The 13,739-nt window shown below is 43.8% G+C and overlaps 1 protein-coding gene across 11 annotated transcripts; it reads right to left on the bottom strand.

Annotated features, from left to right (window-relative positions):
- Positions 1–759: 759 nt before the first annotated feature.
- Positions 760–13,280, bottom strand: emsy (EMSY transcriptional repressor, BRCA2 interacting). 11 transcript variants are annotated; one of them, XM_080483005.1, is made up of 20 exons: positions 13,146–13,280; positions 12,015–12,123; positions 11,369–11,468; positions 11,197–11,271; positions 10,462–10,637; positions 10,218–10,373; positions 8,896–9,155; positions 8,579–8,816; positions 8,280–8,501; positions 7,671–7,820; positions 7,176–7,349; positions 6,948–7,084; positions 6,315–6,512; positions 5,973–6,183; positions 5,707–5,871; positions 4,452–4,607; positions 4,141–4,307; positions 3,029–3,649; positions 2,397–2,798; positions 760–1,769 (listed from the first exon to the last, which is right to left on the bottom strand). In XM_080483005.1, the coding sequence occupies exons 2-20, from the start codon at positions 12,118–12,120 to the stop codon at positions 1,767–1,769; spliced, it is 3,717 nt and encodes a 1,238-aa protein (XP_080339131.1). In that variant the 5' UTR covers positions 12,121–12,123; positions 13,146–13,280; the 3' UTR covers positions 760–1,766. The 11 variants fall into 11 exon arrangements, with proteins under 11 accessions (XP_080339131.1, XP_080339123.1, XP_080339130.1 ...); XM_080482997.1 differs by having other exon boundaries at positions 4,159–4,307; XM_080483004.1 differs by having other exon boundaries at positions 768–1,769; positions 2,397–2,801.
- Between the last annotated feature and the right edge of the window lie 459 nt (positions 13,281–13,739).

Below are 13,739 nucleotides of genomic sequence, written 5' to 3'. Positions count from 1 at the left end.
GGACCTTCTTAGATCTTGCAGGGTGTCAAACATGCAGTCGCAGGGAGCTCAAGGGTTCTCTTCAGATGACATTACAAAGTGTGAAAATATCAAAGAAGAGATTTTTCAACAAGAAAATAACTGCTGGTGTTAATTTGTGCACTGTAGATTCCTAATGCAACACTGACACCCAAGACATCGTGATGCAGCAGCACTGATTGCTTCCGTATTGCTGGAATAATGGCATTAAAGTCAAATATGAGGGTTTGTTCTTTGAAAAGATGTTTGAACTTTTATTTCTAAAGAGCATTTCAGACTGCTCATATAAGATTTGTAAAAAAAATGAATTATTTCAGGAAGTACTTTTGGCACTAAAACTATAGGGGGAAGTATATTATCCTCTGTTCTTAATTATTGTTTATTTATTTTCCTACTCATGTTCAGTTGGGCTGCAGCTAGAACCTGAACTAAACTGAGTTTGAGACTCGTCCATCACAGTGATACTAGACGATGTGATGTTTTCCAGGTCCAAGAAAATGTCTTACCGTCTTACTTCACATGTGGAAATCTAGTTTTGACAACCCGAGAGGAGGTACAGCACAGGTCCCAAACAGAAACCCAACATAGTTGTTGCAGAGAGTATCCGCTCCATGTTTTTTTGTTGACAATGAGAGGATTACAGACACAGACACAGACTGTGTGTGTGTGTGTGTGTGTGTGTGTGTGTGTGTGTGTCGGGTTAGTGTTGGCTGATATCGAGGCTCAGAAAGTTCCAACAGTGTCATTTTGCCACATGAACAAACATTATCTTGTCAGCTGATTTATTTGTGCAGATTAAACGGTTTCTCTCAGCTAGTTTTAAAAAGTAGAAAACAAATGCATAGTTCAAACACGCTATGCAAAAACAAAGTGTACTTGTTGAAATTCTCACAGCAAATTTGTTTGTTTTAAACTCCGGAACAGAACATTATCTTACAAAAGCAAAAAAAGATACAGGGCTTATTTTGCTTATTATTTTTTTGTTTGTTAACATTACAGTTACAATGAGCAGTAACATTTCGTCTCCTCGTTTTCATCCGGTTTTGCCTCGTGTCCAAGCTTTCTTCTGGATCCCATAAGTGTTGTGGAGGGTTTTTTTTTCCTGTTACAAAGTCGGTCTAAACAAAATACAGTTCATCTGATGATAAAACTCGTCTGTTAGCGAAGCGGCCGCTCTGGAAAACCATCAACATGAAGGTTATCAACCGGCCCCGGTGGATGTTTCTGAGAAGACGTACAGTGACTCCCGATAAAACCCAAATATGTTATTTTATACATGTGTAAATGTCTTGCAAGTAACAATAAAAATATACTGAACAGGTGTGTTTGGAGGATGATTTTACAGCGAGTTGAGTCTTGCTCCCACTCCAGGCAACCAAAAAAACATGTGCCATCAGTTGTGGGAAGGAAAAGAAACTAACACATACTTTATACATAGATTTTCTGTTGTTTTTTTTTTTCAAAAAGAAATGGCGACTCATTGTCCGTTGAAGCGAGTCCTCAGTCGGCTTGTTTCAAGTGGAAATGTGTGTGTTGGGTGCTACGGCTGGTCGGGGGGGCTCGCTGCCGCGGCCTCGTCGTTGCTGCTGTCCACCTCCTGCTCCATGGGGCTGTCGTCCTCCAGCTGCTGGCTGGTGTAGTTGGTGATCTCCAGGAAGCCGCTGGGCTCCACCACCACGTTGGACTGGCTGGAGTCCGGCAGGATGGAGTACTGAGGGATCACCTGCGTGAGGCGGGCTCCGGTCAGATCACTTTATTCAGTCCAACGAGAATGCAAACCGGTACGGTGTCAAACAAGAGTTAAATGAAAGTGACATGAAAATCTAAAATACATATGCATCCCCCCCCCTCAAAAAAAAAGTGAACAAAGTGGAAAAGGAGATTTTTGTTCTATTGTTAAGAAAGTTGTGGAATATTTCATAAGATGTTTTACTGTCATTTTAACCTGAGGGCATAATATTATTAGAACACATTGACATGTTAAAGGTGCAGAAACAACTGATAAAAATGACAATTGAAATGATTTTTTTTCCTCTCTCGCTCATGTCCTGATGGTTATTTTGTTCAATAAAATGTTCATGTAAGCCTTCTCATGCTGTTATACATGTGGAAAGAGTTAATTACAGAGGTCTGAGTTGGTTTATTTATGATTATCGTGAATATAAAAAGTTTTATCTATAAAGTTTGTTTCTTGGGCGCACTGTCCCTTTAAGAATAACAATTTCAAAACATCAACTGCTCTTAATTTTGATTCATCTACTATATCCTACTCAATTTAAATCCTAAATGATGGCAGAAATGAAGTTTTAATGAAAACCAAACAGACACTGAGTGATGTATTGACACAGTATTATTTTGAAAAGAATTAAATGAATTACCTCAATTACTTCCAGGTCTTCTTTGCTCCTCTGTGCCGTGAGGCCCTGCACGCAGCCGAACTTCTGCGGCTTGGTGTGGGAGTGATGCATGGAGGCTCCGGAGCTGCTGATGAACTGGCCGGAGTCCAGCGTGCCGGACACGGCCTGCACCTCCAGTGCTTTGCCCAGGGGGCCGCAGTCACTGGAAGAGTCCACCACCATGGGCTCCGTGCTCGGGTCGATCTCCGCCTCCATCATGGAGATCTTCAGAATGTCCGACACAGAGGGCTTCTCCCCCGAGGGCCCGGAGCTGGACTCCGGGATCAGCTTGGCTGCGGCTTCGCCGCTGCTGAATACCGGCGACGTGTGGTGAGAACCGCCGAACGTAATCTTAGTGACGGTGGCACTCTGCGTGATGATTGGCTGCTGTGAGAGAAGGAGAAGGAGAAGGGGAAGGAGGAGGAGGAGGAGAAGGAGAAGGAGAAGGAGAAGGAGAAGGAGAAGGAGAAGGAGAAGGAGAAGGAGAAGGAGAAGGAGAAGGAGAAGGAGAAGGAGAAAAGATTTATCACTTAGTTAAACGAACATCTCAGGATTTATTGGTTTACTCTGTGGTGGAACTCTCCAGGAAGGAGCCGTGACGATCAGACACCCACCTGGCTGGAGGCCATCTTCTCGGTGCTGACAGGGTGGTGCGCCTGGAGGGGAGGTGGGTGAGACATGGGTGTGTGCAGAGGCCTGTGGTGGGACGTGGGGGCCTGCTGGAGCTTCGGGAGCTGAGGTGTCACCAGAGGTTTGGTTGGCGTGGCCTGCGCTGTGACCTTTGCCCCGGCCTGAGCCGGCGTGGGCAGCGGTCTGTCTTTGGGGCTCTGAGTTAAGGCCTGAGGTTTGGGCTGACTCTGCTCTCGCAGTTTGGGGATCTTCTTGGTCAGAGGAGGAGTGGAGGGGAAGGCAGAGGAGGAGGAAGAAGAAGAGGTGGGCTGGCTGATCTGAGGTTTGCTCTGCAGCTGTGGGGGTGGAGGAGGCTGCTGCTGCTGCTGAGTGGAGGTGGAGGTGGAGGTGGAAGTGGAGGAGGCAGTGGAGGTGTGCCGGCTCTGTTCTGCCACTGCCTGGCTGGACGGAGGCGGCTGGGCGACCACGGAGTGAACCGTTTGCTTCCCAGGATCTGAAGTCTGTTGGCTGGAGCGGTAGAACAAACCGGTCTGAGGGTCCAGGGTGTCGCCCTCCAGCTCGCCCGCCTCCAACACGGCCTCCGATTTACTGTGGCTGTCAGAGGGCTGAAAAACAACACAGAGACGACTCCTGAGTGACGTCATCAAGTGGAGACGGACATGTAACTAAAGCTAAAAATACACAAACAGCATCAATGTGAATCACAAGAAATGAAGTATGTCTTGCTGAAGGACACGTCCACACACTGACGGGGGATTCGCACCTGTAACATGCCTTTGCAATACAATCAATGAAGCCATGGCTTCTACCTCAACTATCCAAATATCTTATTTCTTGTTTTTATGTTAGCTTCAGTGGGAACTGGAATCAATACGATCTACAGAGAGTTGGACAGTTCCATATACAGCCACGAAAAGAAATTAATCAATTAACCAAAAGTGAATGTCTTTAAATTTTAGAGAGTTTAAGCTTGAAAATACACATATGAACAGAACAAGCTAACTCTCTTTAAGCTCTTTCTTAAAATCTCTGTATCTCAGAGATTAAAGACAATAATCACATATAATTTTTAGAGAAATCGGAGGTGGTTAGTCACCGAGACCGAAGCGCTCACATGCGACGCTGCGGCTGCAGACGAGACGACCACCGGTTTGGTTACCACGGTGACCTGGCTGATGGTTTTATAAGGCTTGACCAGCTGCTGGCTGGATGACATGACCACGTTATCGTCCTCTGAGGATGCTCCCACTCTGCTGGTTTTACCTGCAGGAGGAGCAGAAGACCACAGAGTCGGTTAACTACAAAAAAAAAAAACGCGACAGCTCTTCTGTCATTAAGGTAATAAAAAAAGACAGAACTGAGTGATGACTATTTCAGATGTGAGTGAAGCAGACTGGAGCGCAGTACCTGCTGGGACGTACTCGGTGCTGGGCTCAGCCTCTGATGTGGAGGGTCGGGGGGATTCGGGGGTGGATTTCTTCTCCTGGGCCAGCTGGATGGGCACGGCCATCTGGCTCAGGTCGATGGTGTGCTGCCGGGGTTTAGACTCTCCTTTCTCTTTCACTGTTCAGGGGGAAGAAAAAGAACCAACAACAAGACTGCTGAATCACATTTCATTTCAGAGTCTAAACTGTCCGTAGGCGTGTGGAGAGTGTGTGAATATTTCTGTGTTAACCCTGTGATGGACGACTGTGTAGTGCAGTGTTTCAGATCTGCTACTGGCAAGTATGTACTTTATTTAATGTTAGGGTTATCATAACTAAATTATACACGGTCATATTTTTCTCTTTTGATTTGCTTTATTTATTTATTTATTCCATCAGTGAACCTGACTCATGCATTTCACTTCAAATATATTCTTAAAAAGGAAAACCATGTTGTGACAACACATTTAATAAGACAGGTACATTTAATAAGTTTTCTTGAGGATGCTTTTGGAAAAGTAGCACTATTGTTGTGTACTACTATGTACACTGTAGATCCCAATTTATGTGTTTCTTAATCCAGAATTGTTATTTTGGTCAGCAGATTTTATTACATATAAACTAAAGACTGATCGTAAAATCTTGATATATCCTTTAACAACACTACAGTTTTAAGTATCAAGCATTAAAGTGTTAACAGGAAACTGTAAAATACAACTTGAATTGAAAAAAATGTGACGAATTGACATTAAACTTCATGGACCTGGGAGGACTGCTGTGAATCTTTGTTCAACAGCAACTTAAAGAAGGCAGCAGATCAGCAACTATATTGACATAAGACAAGATTTTAAGATTTTGATTCGTTTAATCTGTTTTTGTGTTTGTTCAGGTGGAGACTATTCTTTTTTTCACTATTTACGTGTTAACATCTATCATCACAAATGCAACACCTGATCTTCATTATATAATCTACTAAAACCTGCTGAAACAATTAGTCATTTCATGTGTATGACTCCATCTATATTCTCTCTCTTGAAACTATTTTGTGGAAATATTTCTCCTTCCCAGCATAGCCATCAATTCCATTCCATAGGTTTGTAGTGTATCAAGCCTATCATCAAAGGGAAAACCCTGAAAATTAAAACATTATTGAGATGTTTCTTCATCAGATGTTTGCAGGATGTGAAGTTTCACCAACTCTTTGCTGGTTGAAACAGTGTGCAACATAAAGGACCCACCTGTCTGTTGGAGCTCCAGCAGCGCTTTAATGGTGGAAGTGGCAGACTGCGATTCCCCTGCAGACACCTCCTGGTAGATAATAGTGGGGCTGGACTCCACGGCCACTTCCTGCTCGGTCCAATCCTGCTCCCTGGAGGACACCACGTGCACTACAGGCTGTACCTCTGAAGGACACAAAGTGAGAGGATTTTTTATTTAATTTTTTTAAGATTCTCACAGGAAATGCTTCAACCAAATGGTTACTTCCACTTTTATCAAGTTGTACCTTGAGAGCTGTTGTGGGGCGTGTCACCGGTTAAGCTGCTGGCCTCTGGGAGGCTGCCGGTATCGTCCTTGGTGGACCCATCCTGGCCCGAGGTCTGACCCTGGCCCAGCTCTGCAGAGCGCGTCACCTGCTGCAGCGTCTCGGTGACCAGTTGCCTCGTCTGTTCGCTGACCACCGCCGTCTGAAAGACTGGCTTGGGCTTGATGAGAACCTGCAGGGAAGTCAGAGGAGCAGACAGGGAGGTGAGGAATCATCAGAGATACAGTGCACATGCGGTGCTTTTCCCCCCCTCATTTATACACACCAAAGTCAACTCACACTGTCAAAGAAAAGGTTTCCCACCTGCGTCTTGCCCTGCTGGCCGTAAACGATCTTGGTTGGAATGATCTTGGTGGCGGTGGACTGGGAGCCCGAGCTCAAGCCTTTGGGCTGCGTGACGATCATCTTGGTGATGGGCCTGGAGGCCGTGATGATGGCCGGCTTGGTTCCCTGGACTGCCTGCAGGCTCTTTTCGCCCTGCGGCACACACACAGCGACATGCTTTGGTAAAACACATCGCAGAGTTTGTGTCAGAAGGTTACACTCAAAACAAGACATTCATACAAGCACATTGCTAAACAGGCAAGTTCATCCTTTAATTAACATTATAGAATACATTTATTAATCTGCTAGTGAATAATTCACTTATAATTGATTGAATTCCTCCCCGTCTGGTAATAAACAGTTTAGTAAGAGGACACTTAAAAACACCAGATGGGACGAATCACAGCCTTAAAGTGGAAAAATGCATTCCACTTGTAAATTCATTCATAATAACAGTAAAAGGCACTTACTCAGAATAAAATAATAACTCTATACATTGCCTAAAAAATGTTGCACTTTTCTGGCAATTATATCTTTTTAAATTCCAAACATATCATGTCTTTTTTAAATCTAGGCTGAGGACATTTAATCTCTGTGTGGTGTTTGACTGACCCCGGCGTTAAGTAGCGTGGTGACCACGTTCTTGCCCGGCAGTCCTTGGATAGTTGCTCCTTTCCCGGTGGTTTTCTGCACAACGATGACGTTTGGTTTGGACGTCATTGGGATGGTGGTAATCTTCGTCGTCGTGCCTGCGGAGGAGAGAAGATGATAGTCCATCGAGGGAACAAAACAAAAGATATGCTGAAAAAAAGGCTCCCAAGGAGTTGGTAGAATATTCACCGGACACGATGTTGCTGCTGATTATCTTCCCGCCCAGAGTGGCCAGAGATTTGGGCACCACTGTGATGATGCTGCCGCTGGTGGTCTTGACGTAAGTCGCCCCTCCGCTGGAGGCCGTTATCCTGGCGCCGATGTTGGGACTGACAGTCGGTCGCGTGTAGGTGGCTTGTGTAGCTGCACACAAGAAATATAGAGGCAGGTGAACTTAATCAGTTTGGTTTGTTTAGTGGTAGTAACAAAGACCTGAGAAGAGGAGTTGATCTAACTTTGGTTGCTTCCGCTACACACAAACAAAGGAACTGATTCTGACATGACAGGTAACGACAGATTCCAAAGATTTCTTTATGGCTCTGCAAGTCAGAATGATTCAGTATCAAAGTGGCACAAAATCTAAGAAATAACAACTCAATGTCTAATAATCACATTTTATCACTTGTATTTTCACATTCCCTTCGCGAGACTTGATTTCGTGGTTTGGGGTTCTGGCGTCCCAACCTGTGGGCTGAGTGACCAGCTTGGTTGTCATGATGGCCCCGTTGCTACTGACGACCATGATGGGAGAGGAGCTGCTGCCGGACAGGGCCACTGATGACGGCTTGGGCAGGATTTTGCTGGGTTGCACCTGCTGAGTGATGATCTTCACTCCTGCACACAACACACCTACATATTAGTAGGCATTGAACATTTACAATGAAGTATAAACACTCTATTAATATAGGAAACGTCTTTTGGACAAATTATCGATCCTTGCATTTATGTTCTTTGTGATTTCGGTGTTTTTGGAAACGATAGGACTTTTGACAAATATTAAAGAAAAGTGAAAAAGGTTATATTCTGCATTTTGATTGTAATAACCACAAATAAATAAATATGAATAACAATAATAATAATAATAATAATATATTTAAAAAATACATTTAAACTCAGAATTAAGTGGCAAAAAAAGTCATGTCCGTGTATAAACAATATTCCCACAATTGTTTTGTAGAATTGAAATTGGTGCTGATGAATATAAGAAACTATTTGAATGTAATATTTCCAAATACATTTGTAATAATTTAAATTAGTTTAGTACACAGAAAAAAAAGTTCAACTGCTGCCTACCGGACTCCTGTTTGATCTGAATGGTGGGTTTGGCTCCCGGTGGGGTGGAGGTGGTGGTTTGCGTCTGGCTGATGCTTGCAGCACATAAAGGCGAGCTCTGGTGCAGCTGCTTGGGCGACTGCTGTTTGGGGAACTGGGCGAGGATCTGAGTGGGCGAGCCCATCAGGGTCTTGGGCGAGGGGAGTCTGGCCGAGGCGACCTTCACTCCAGCAGAAGCTGCACCTACAGTAAGGAAACAGTGACGGTCAGGTGGTGGTCATACACATTGTCATTTTGATGGGTACAGACGAACTTCTTACATGATGCCATGGTTGACATGACCACCGAGGGCGTCGAGGAGACCACTGTTGTGACGGCGACGGTGTTCACAGCAGGGTTACTGGAGCTCGCCGGAAAGACCACCGTTTGTTTCTGAGTGGGTGCGGTGAGCATGGAGGTGGAGCCCAGCTTGGACATGGCGGCGTTGTTGTGCGCGTGAGACTTGGACAGGATGTTCGGCACAAAGTTGGAGCTCGGAGAAGTCGTCACGATGATCACCTGCTCAGACACAGGAGCGTAAACTCAGATTTAGTGCGCCGAGAGCAGGGTCGGGAACATGCGGAGCTGCGTCACCCACCTTCTGCGTGGTGGTGCTGGTGGTCTGAATGGTGGGCTTGGTGAACGTGATCTTTACGGGGGATAGGTGGGGCGGCAGGGAGTTGGCGATGCTCTGCATGATGTTGCTCATCTTAGGGCTGCCGCTCACAGGCACCGTGATGTTCTTGGACACCTGCGGAGACACTTTGGAAACCTCCTTCAGCATGACTGGCGAGGAGCTGGAGGAGTTTGTGCGCCTTCGCTTTCGAGGCTTCTCGTCTTCATCGGAGCAACTTACGCCTGTAAGGACAAGAAATTTTAAGATATGGCATGATGGTAGAACAAGAAAGACCTGCAATGAATAACAATTGCTTTTGGTGAGAATATTCTCCACATTCATGCAAATCTTTCATTCCGTTTTTACCATTATGAACTTTTCCTTTTTTGAATTTGTTTACCACAGCAAATCATTTTCTTGTAATATCTTCCATGTCCTGTATACGGCCTCCAAGTTCTCCCCCAATTTTTGAAATATTTTTTTAAAATAATAATTAGAATATAATTATAATAACAACAACAATAATAATAATAATAATAATAATAATAATAATAATATCAAAATTTTATTAAATTCTATTAATTGACAAAACTGTTGAGTAGGTTTGTTTAATAACTTCTTTCTTTAGCTCAGATTCAATCACTATAATGTAAAAAATCTGAAAAATAATAGTTTGACTTTACTGAGGTGCAAAATCGAAATAGTCCATTTTAATAACAGTAATAAAAATGTAAAAGCAGGACATATTTTGTGTGAAAAAACAAAGAGGCTAAAGTCTATTATGAAAAAAGCTCATTGACATGTGAAAACGGGGAAATATCATTGAAGTTGTAGTTACAGGTTGAACGATACTAAAATGCTAAAATAGAGTAAAAAAAAAACCCTACACATGATTTCTGAAGTTTATTTTTCAACCAGAAATAATGTGACTCATCAAAAAATTTCACATAATTTTCGAGGTCATTGCATTCCTCAGCTGCCATGAGTAGGAGAAAGACATGCATCGTACACTGTGAAGCAGAAGTGTCATCCACTTTAAACATTCTTCACTAATTCCAGAAATCCTGCAAAAGCAGCCCCAATTGCAATATGTACCACAACTACTTCATCTTGTGTTCGTCAACTGTCTTCATTGTGCCTTTGCTTGTTTGACAGAAATGTAAATAAATGCAAAAATCAAAGTATGTAGCCACGCGCTTAAAAAAAACAGTTTACAAATGAAGCTGTCTAATTAGAATTCAATTAAAAAGCAGTTTGTTGACCCAATTTGACTCCCCACCACCATTTCAAATGTCGACACTCACTTTTCACGTAAACCGTGCTCCCGCTGGGCAGTACCACCACGTTGGACGAGGGGCTGGGCGGCCGTGGAGACTTCACCGTTGCGCCGATGGGGCCGCTGGTCGCTGTGGCGCTGGTGGAGGTGCAGGTGGTGCTCGTGTAGGAGTAACACACCACCACTGCAAAGAGGGGAGAACACATTCATCCACCGCTCGGCGAAGTTTCAACACACCCGCAGTGCGACGCTAAGCCGTTTGTGACCCTCACCTTCCTTGTTTCCCGTTTCAGCCGGCAGCAGTAGGGAGGCGTTCTGAGTGGCCGTGGCGCTGGCCACCGCGTTAGCGGTGACTGTGAAGGCCGTCTGGGGGACCAGCCGTGGCATCAACGGAACGAGTCGTCGTCCTTCAATGGACCACTCGGACGAACTGTTGGGACCCGACATGCTGGAAAAGATTCAAAACATCGTTAAGTATTATAACAAGCTTAATACTGCAGATAGGTAAAAGTCAAGCCAGTTGTGGCCTTTACATTAAATAAAATACTTGTTTCTACAGTGCTTTTGCATTAATCACTGGGTATTACCGTTTCCTGACTTTGTAGAATAAAGCAGCCATTAACTGAAATGGTCTGTTAAGACAGATGCATTGATGTGTGGGAAATATGTGATACTCATGCAGACTTGAGCAGCTGTGGCAAAGTTGGTAGGACAGGTTGTCTTACAATCCAAAGGTCGGTGATTCATGTGTCCCACCACTGCCAGCGGTGTGTCCATGTGTGTTAATGTGTGAAATTGAGTGATCATGGAAAGCAAGTTTAGATTCCAGAAGCAGGAGTAAATGTACCATACTTGATTAAAAGTGAAGCTGGAGTTTGTTTGTTTGGGGGTTTTTTTTGCAACAAGCAACTACAAAAAGGAATTTTCTCATCATCATCCTGTTGCATTTGCTATCAAACGATGCAGGTGATGCGTTGGCACTCAAACAGGATCAGTCACACACTTACTGATATGCGATGGTGGTGAGTCGCTCATCGTTGACGGCCCTGCGGACTTCTGCACGGTGGCGTTCTGTTGAGATCCTAAAACAATGACGGAGCAAAAGGGCTCATTTTCAAATGTAAAGTTGTTGTTTCTATGAATAAAAGAACATTTGTGATATATGTGAAACTAAATTACCCAAGGATTTTAGTGAGCTCCCCCAGCAGGTCCTTCTTGTCCTTCGTCAGGTCTCCTTGGGCTCGCAGGGCGCTGATGACTCCAGCATAGGCCTCCAGCTCTGAGAGACAGAAACACACATGAGGAGTCCAGACTGCCAAGAGCAGCTCCCTGACCAGCTCAAACACAGGCTTATCATACACATGCAAGGATCTGTATGTATTTCCTGCAGTTTAGACATTTTAGAACTCCCTGTGGTAAGTCTGGATGGGTGATTTTCATTATTGTGAGGATCACAAAAATTCCATCCTCACTACCAGACAAAATGTGAGCACGTCTCTCTATAAGAAGCACGTATGGGGACTATGGGAACCAATGTTATAGAGTTTGTTTGCCAACATTTGTTTGAACATTTTGCACTTTATATTTTTCAACCTGAAATGTATTTACAGAGCATTAGAAATTGATATCTGTTTAAAATGCATTTCTTCCTATCAATCACCTATAAAAATACATAGTCATAATAATCATTACACAGAAATGACCACAAAATCTTTATTTATTTGATTTAAGGAACTTGTCTTGCTGGGTGCCACACAATCAGTTGTCCACACTATTGATTCTCCTCTTATAACCATGATTGTTTGCTGTGTGCCCTCTGTCTCACCCAGTTTGCGGAGAATCCTCTTGCATTCATCCCTGCCCAGGTCAAGGATGGTGGGCCATACCACCGGCATGGTACCAGTCAGCACCGGTTTCTCCAACTGAATCATGTGCTGAATGATGAGAGCCAACAGGAATGCAGATTGAGATTTCATTTCTTCCTCTGCTACCCGTTCATCTCTCACTTGTATTGTTCATTTCAATTAAACAGCAAGGAAGTGACCATTTTTGACAACTGTTTAGTGTTTGTGTGGGAGAATGAATACTGTTGCGTAGCACCTCCACTGATACGGTGAAGCTATGTTTATGTTAACGTGATCATTTATGGCCAATATGCTGTACAGAAAGAGTTAATGTTAAATACTGTATGCAAGGCAAGGCAGGTTATACCATGGACAGGTTCTCAGTCCATCAAATTGATGTTAACACAGACAGCCACACACACGAGCAACTGAGGGCCACCAATTTGCCTCAACTTCATGTTTTTGAACTATAGGAGAAAACCTGTGTACCTACACACTCGAAGAACATGCAAACAGCACAAGGTAAGCGACATGAAGCCTCAGCACCATTTTTTAATTGACTTAAAAATTCAGAATAACCCTATGAATTGCAGACAGTGTGTAACTGACGTGCCTCAGTCCTGCTTATAGCTGTTTACAGTAGCAGTACTCGCCCACCGGGCCTGTGAGGGAGAACTAGGCCAAGCTGACCCACACAACTAATGATATATTCTTACATTAAGGAGCAGATGAGACTCCAATGCCTGAGCCCAAAGTACGAAGAGACAATGTCGCATGCAGATGCATATTTGCTGGTCTGTCAAGTTTAGGCGTTTAGTTGAAAAGACGAAGTTTAAACACAAGTGTTTCCTTTTGTGGATCGAATTCTGACAGTACAGCGCAAAGCGGGTCGTCCAGCCGGCTCGACGTTTTCATTCCTTCCTCTAATGATCCACTGCGATGTAAAAACACTCAATGGCATTAAATTACCACAGTAAAAATGTCCAAGGCATGGCGACTGGATGAAGCATCGATAAATGCACATGACATTTTAAAATACCAAATAATTCACCTTTGTGAGAGCTGTTGTTAGCCTAGCTTCACCTAGCTCCGAGCCCCATCCAATGTCTTACCGTCCGTTAGCAGGGCGACTTTAGGGCCTCCGTAAATCCCACATGAAAGCAAACATGGCTGATCGAAACACGTCCAGTTAACCTATCACATCATGGGTTGGGGTTCCAGTCAAAAACGTGAAGAAAATAGGAGCCGAGCTGCTAAAATCTCCCGATCTACCCAGAGATGTGGCAGTGTTTATGTTATCCGCTGAGTGGCTACGGCTAGCCTGTGGATGGACGGTTTCTTCTTCGTGGTTTCTATATTAGTATGTCATTCTCTTGATACGTGCAGTGCTGCCAACTCGGGGCGGGAGGTGTAACTGCAAGTGAGCGCCAATCAAATATTAGCATTATTACGGTAAATCAACATCAGTTGTTTAGACATACAATACTGTTTTACTGTTACATATACAATAATGCTTTTGGATCTCATCAAAGATTTATAATCGAACTGCCACAAAACAACGGGAAAAAAATGCTGTTGCCTCTTTTATGTATTATAAAGCTTTATTTCACATATTGGTTGGGTTGTAGTTTTGTATACGTATCATATAATTTTATATAGTTTATACAATTTCTGTATAACGTATGTTGTGCACCTATATATATATG

This window comes from Lipophrys pholis, assembly GCF_963383615.2.
Source record: "Lipophrys pholis genome assembly, chromosome: 16".
Classification (NCBI taxonomy): Eukaryota; Metazoa; Chordata; class Actinopteri; order Blenniiformes; family Blenniidae; genus Lipophrys; species Lipophrys pholis.
The sequence above is the reverse complement of the archived record's forward strand: the minus strand, read 5'-3'. Positions and strand labels throughout refer to the sequence as shown.

Excerpts from the sequence above, each read along its gene's own strand:
- emsy (XM_080482996.1), bottom strand. The coding sequence starts at position 12,120 with ATGATTCAGTTGGAGAAACCGGTGCTGACTGGTACCATGCCGGTGGTA. Across the intron at positions 11,469-12,014 it reads GAGGATTCTCCGCAAACTGG|AGCTGGAGGCCTATGCTGGA; the intron begins GTGAGACAGAGG and ends TCTGTCTCTCAG. Across the intron at positions 4,608-5,706 it reads GCTGGAGCTCCAACAGACAG|TGAAAGAGAAAGGAGAGTCT; the intron begins GTGGGTCCTTTA and ends CCCCCTGAACAG.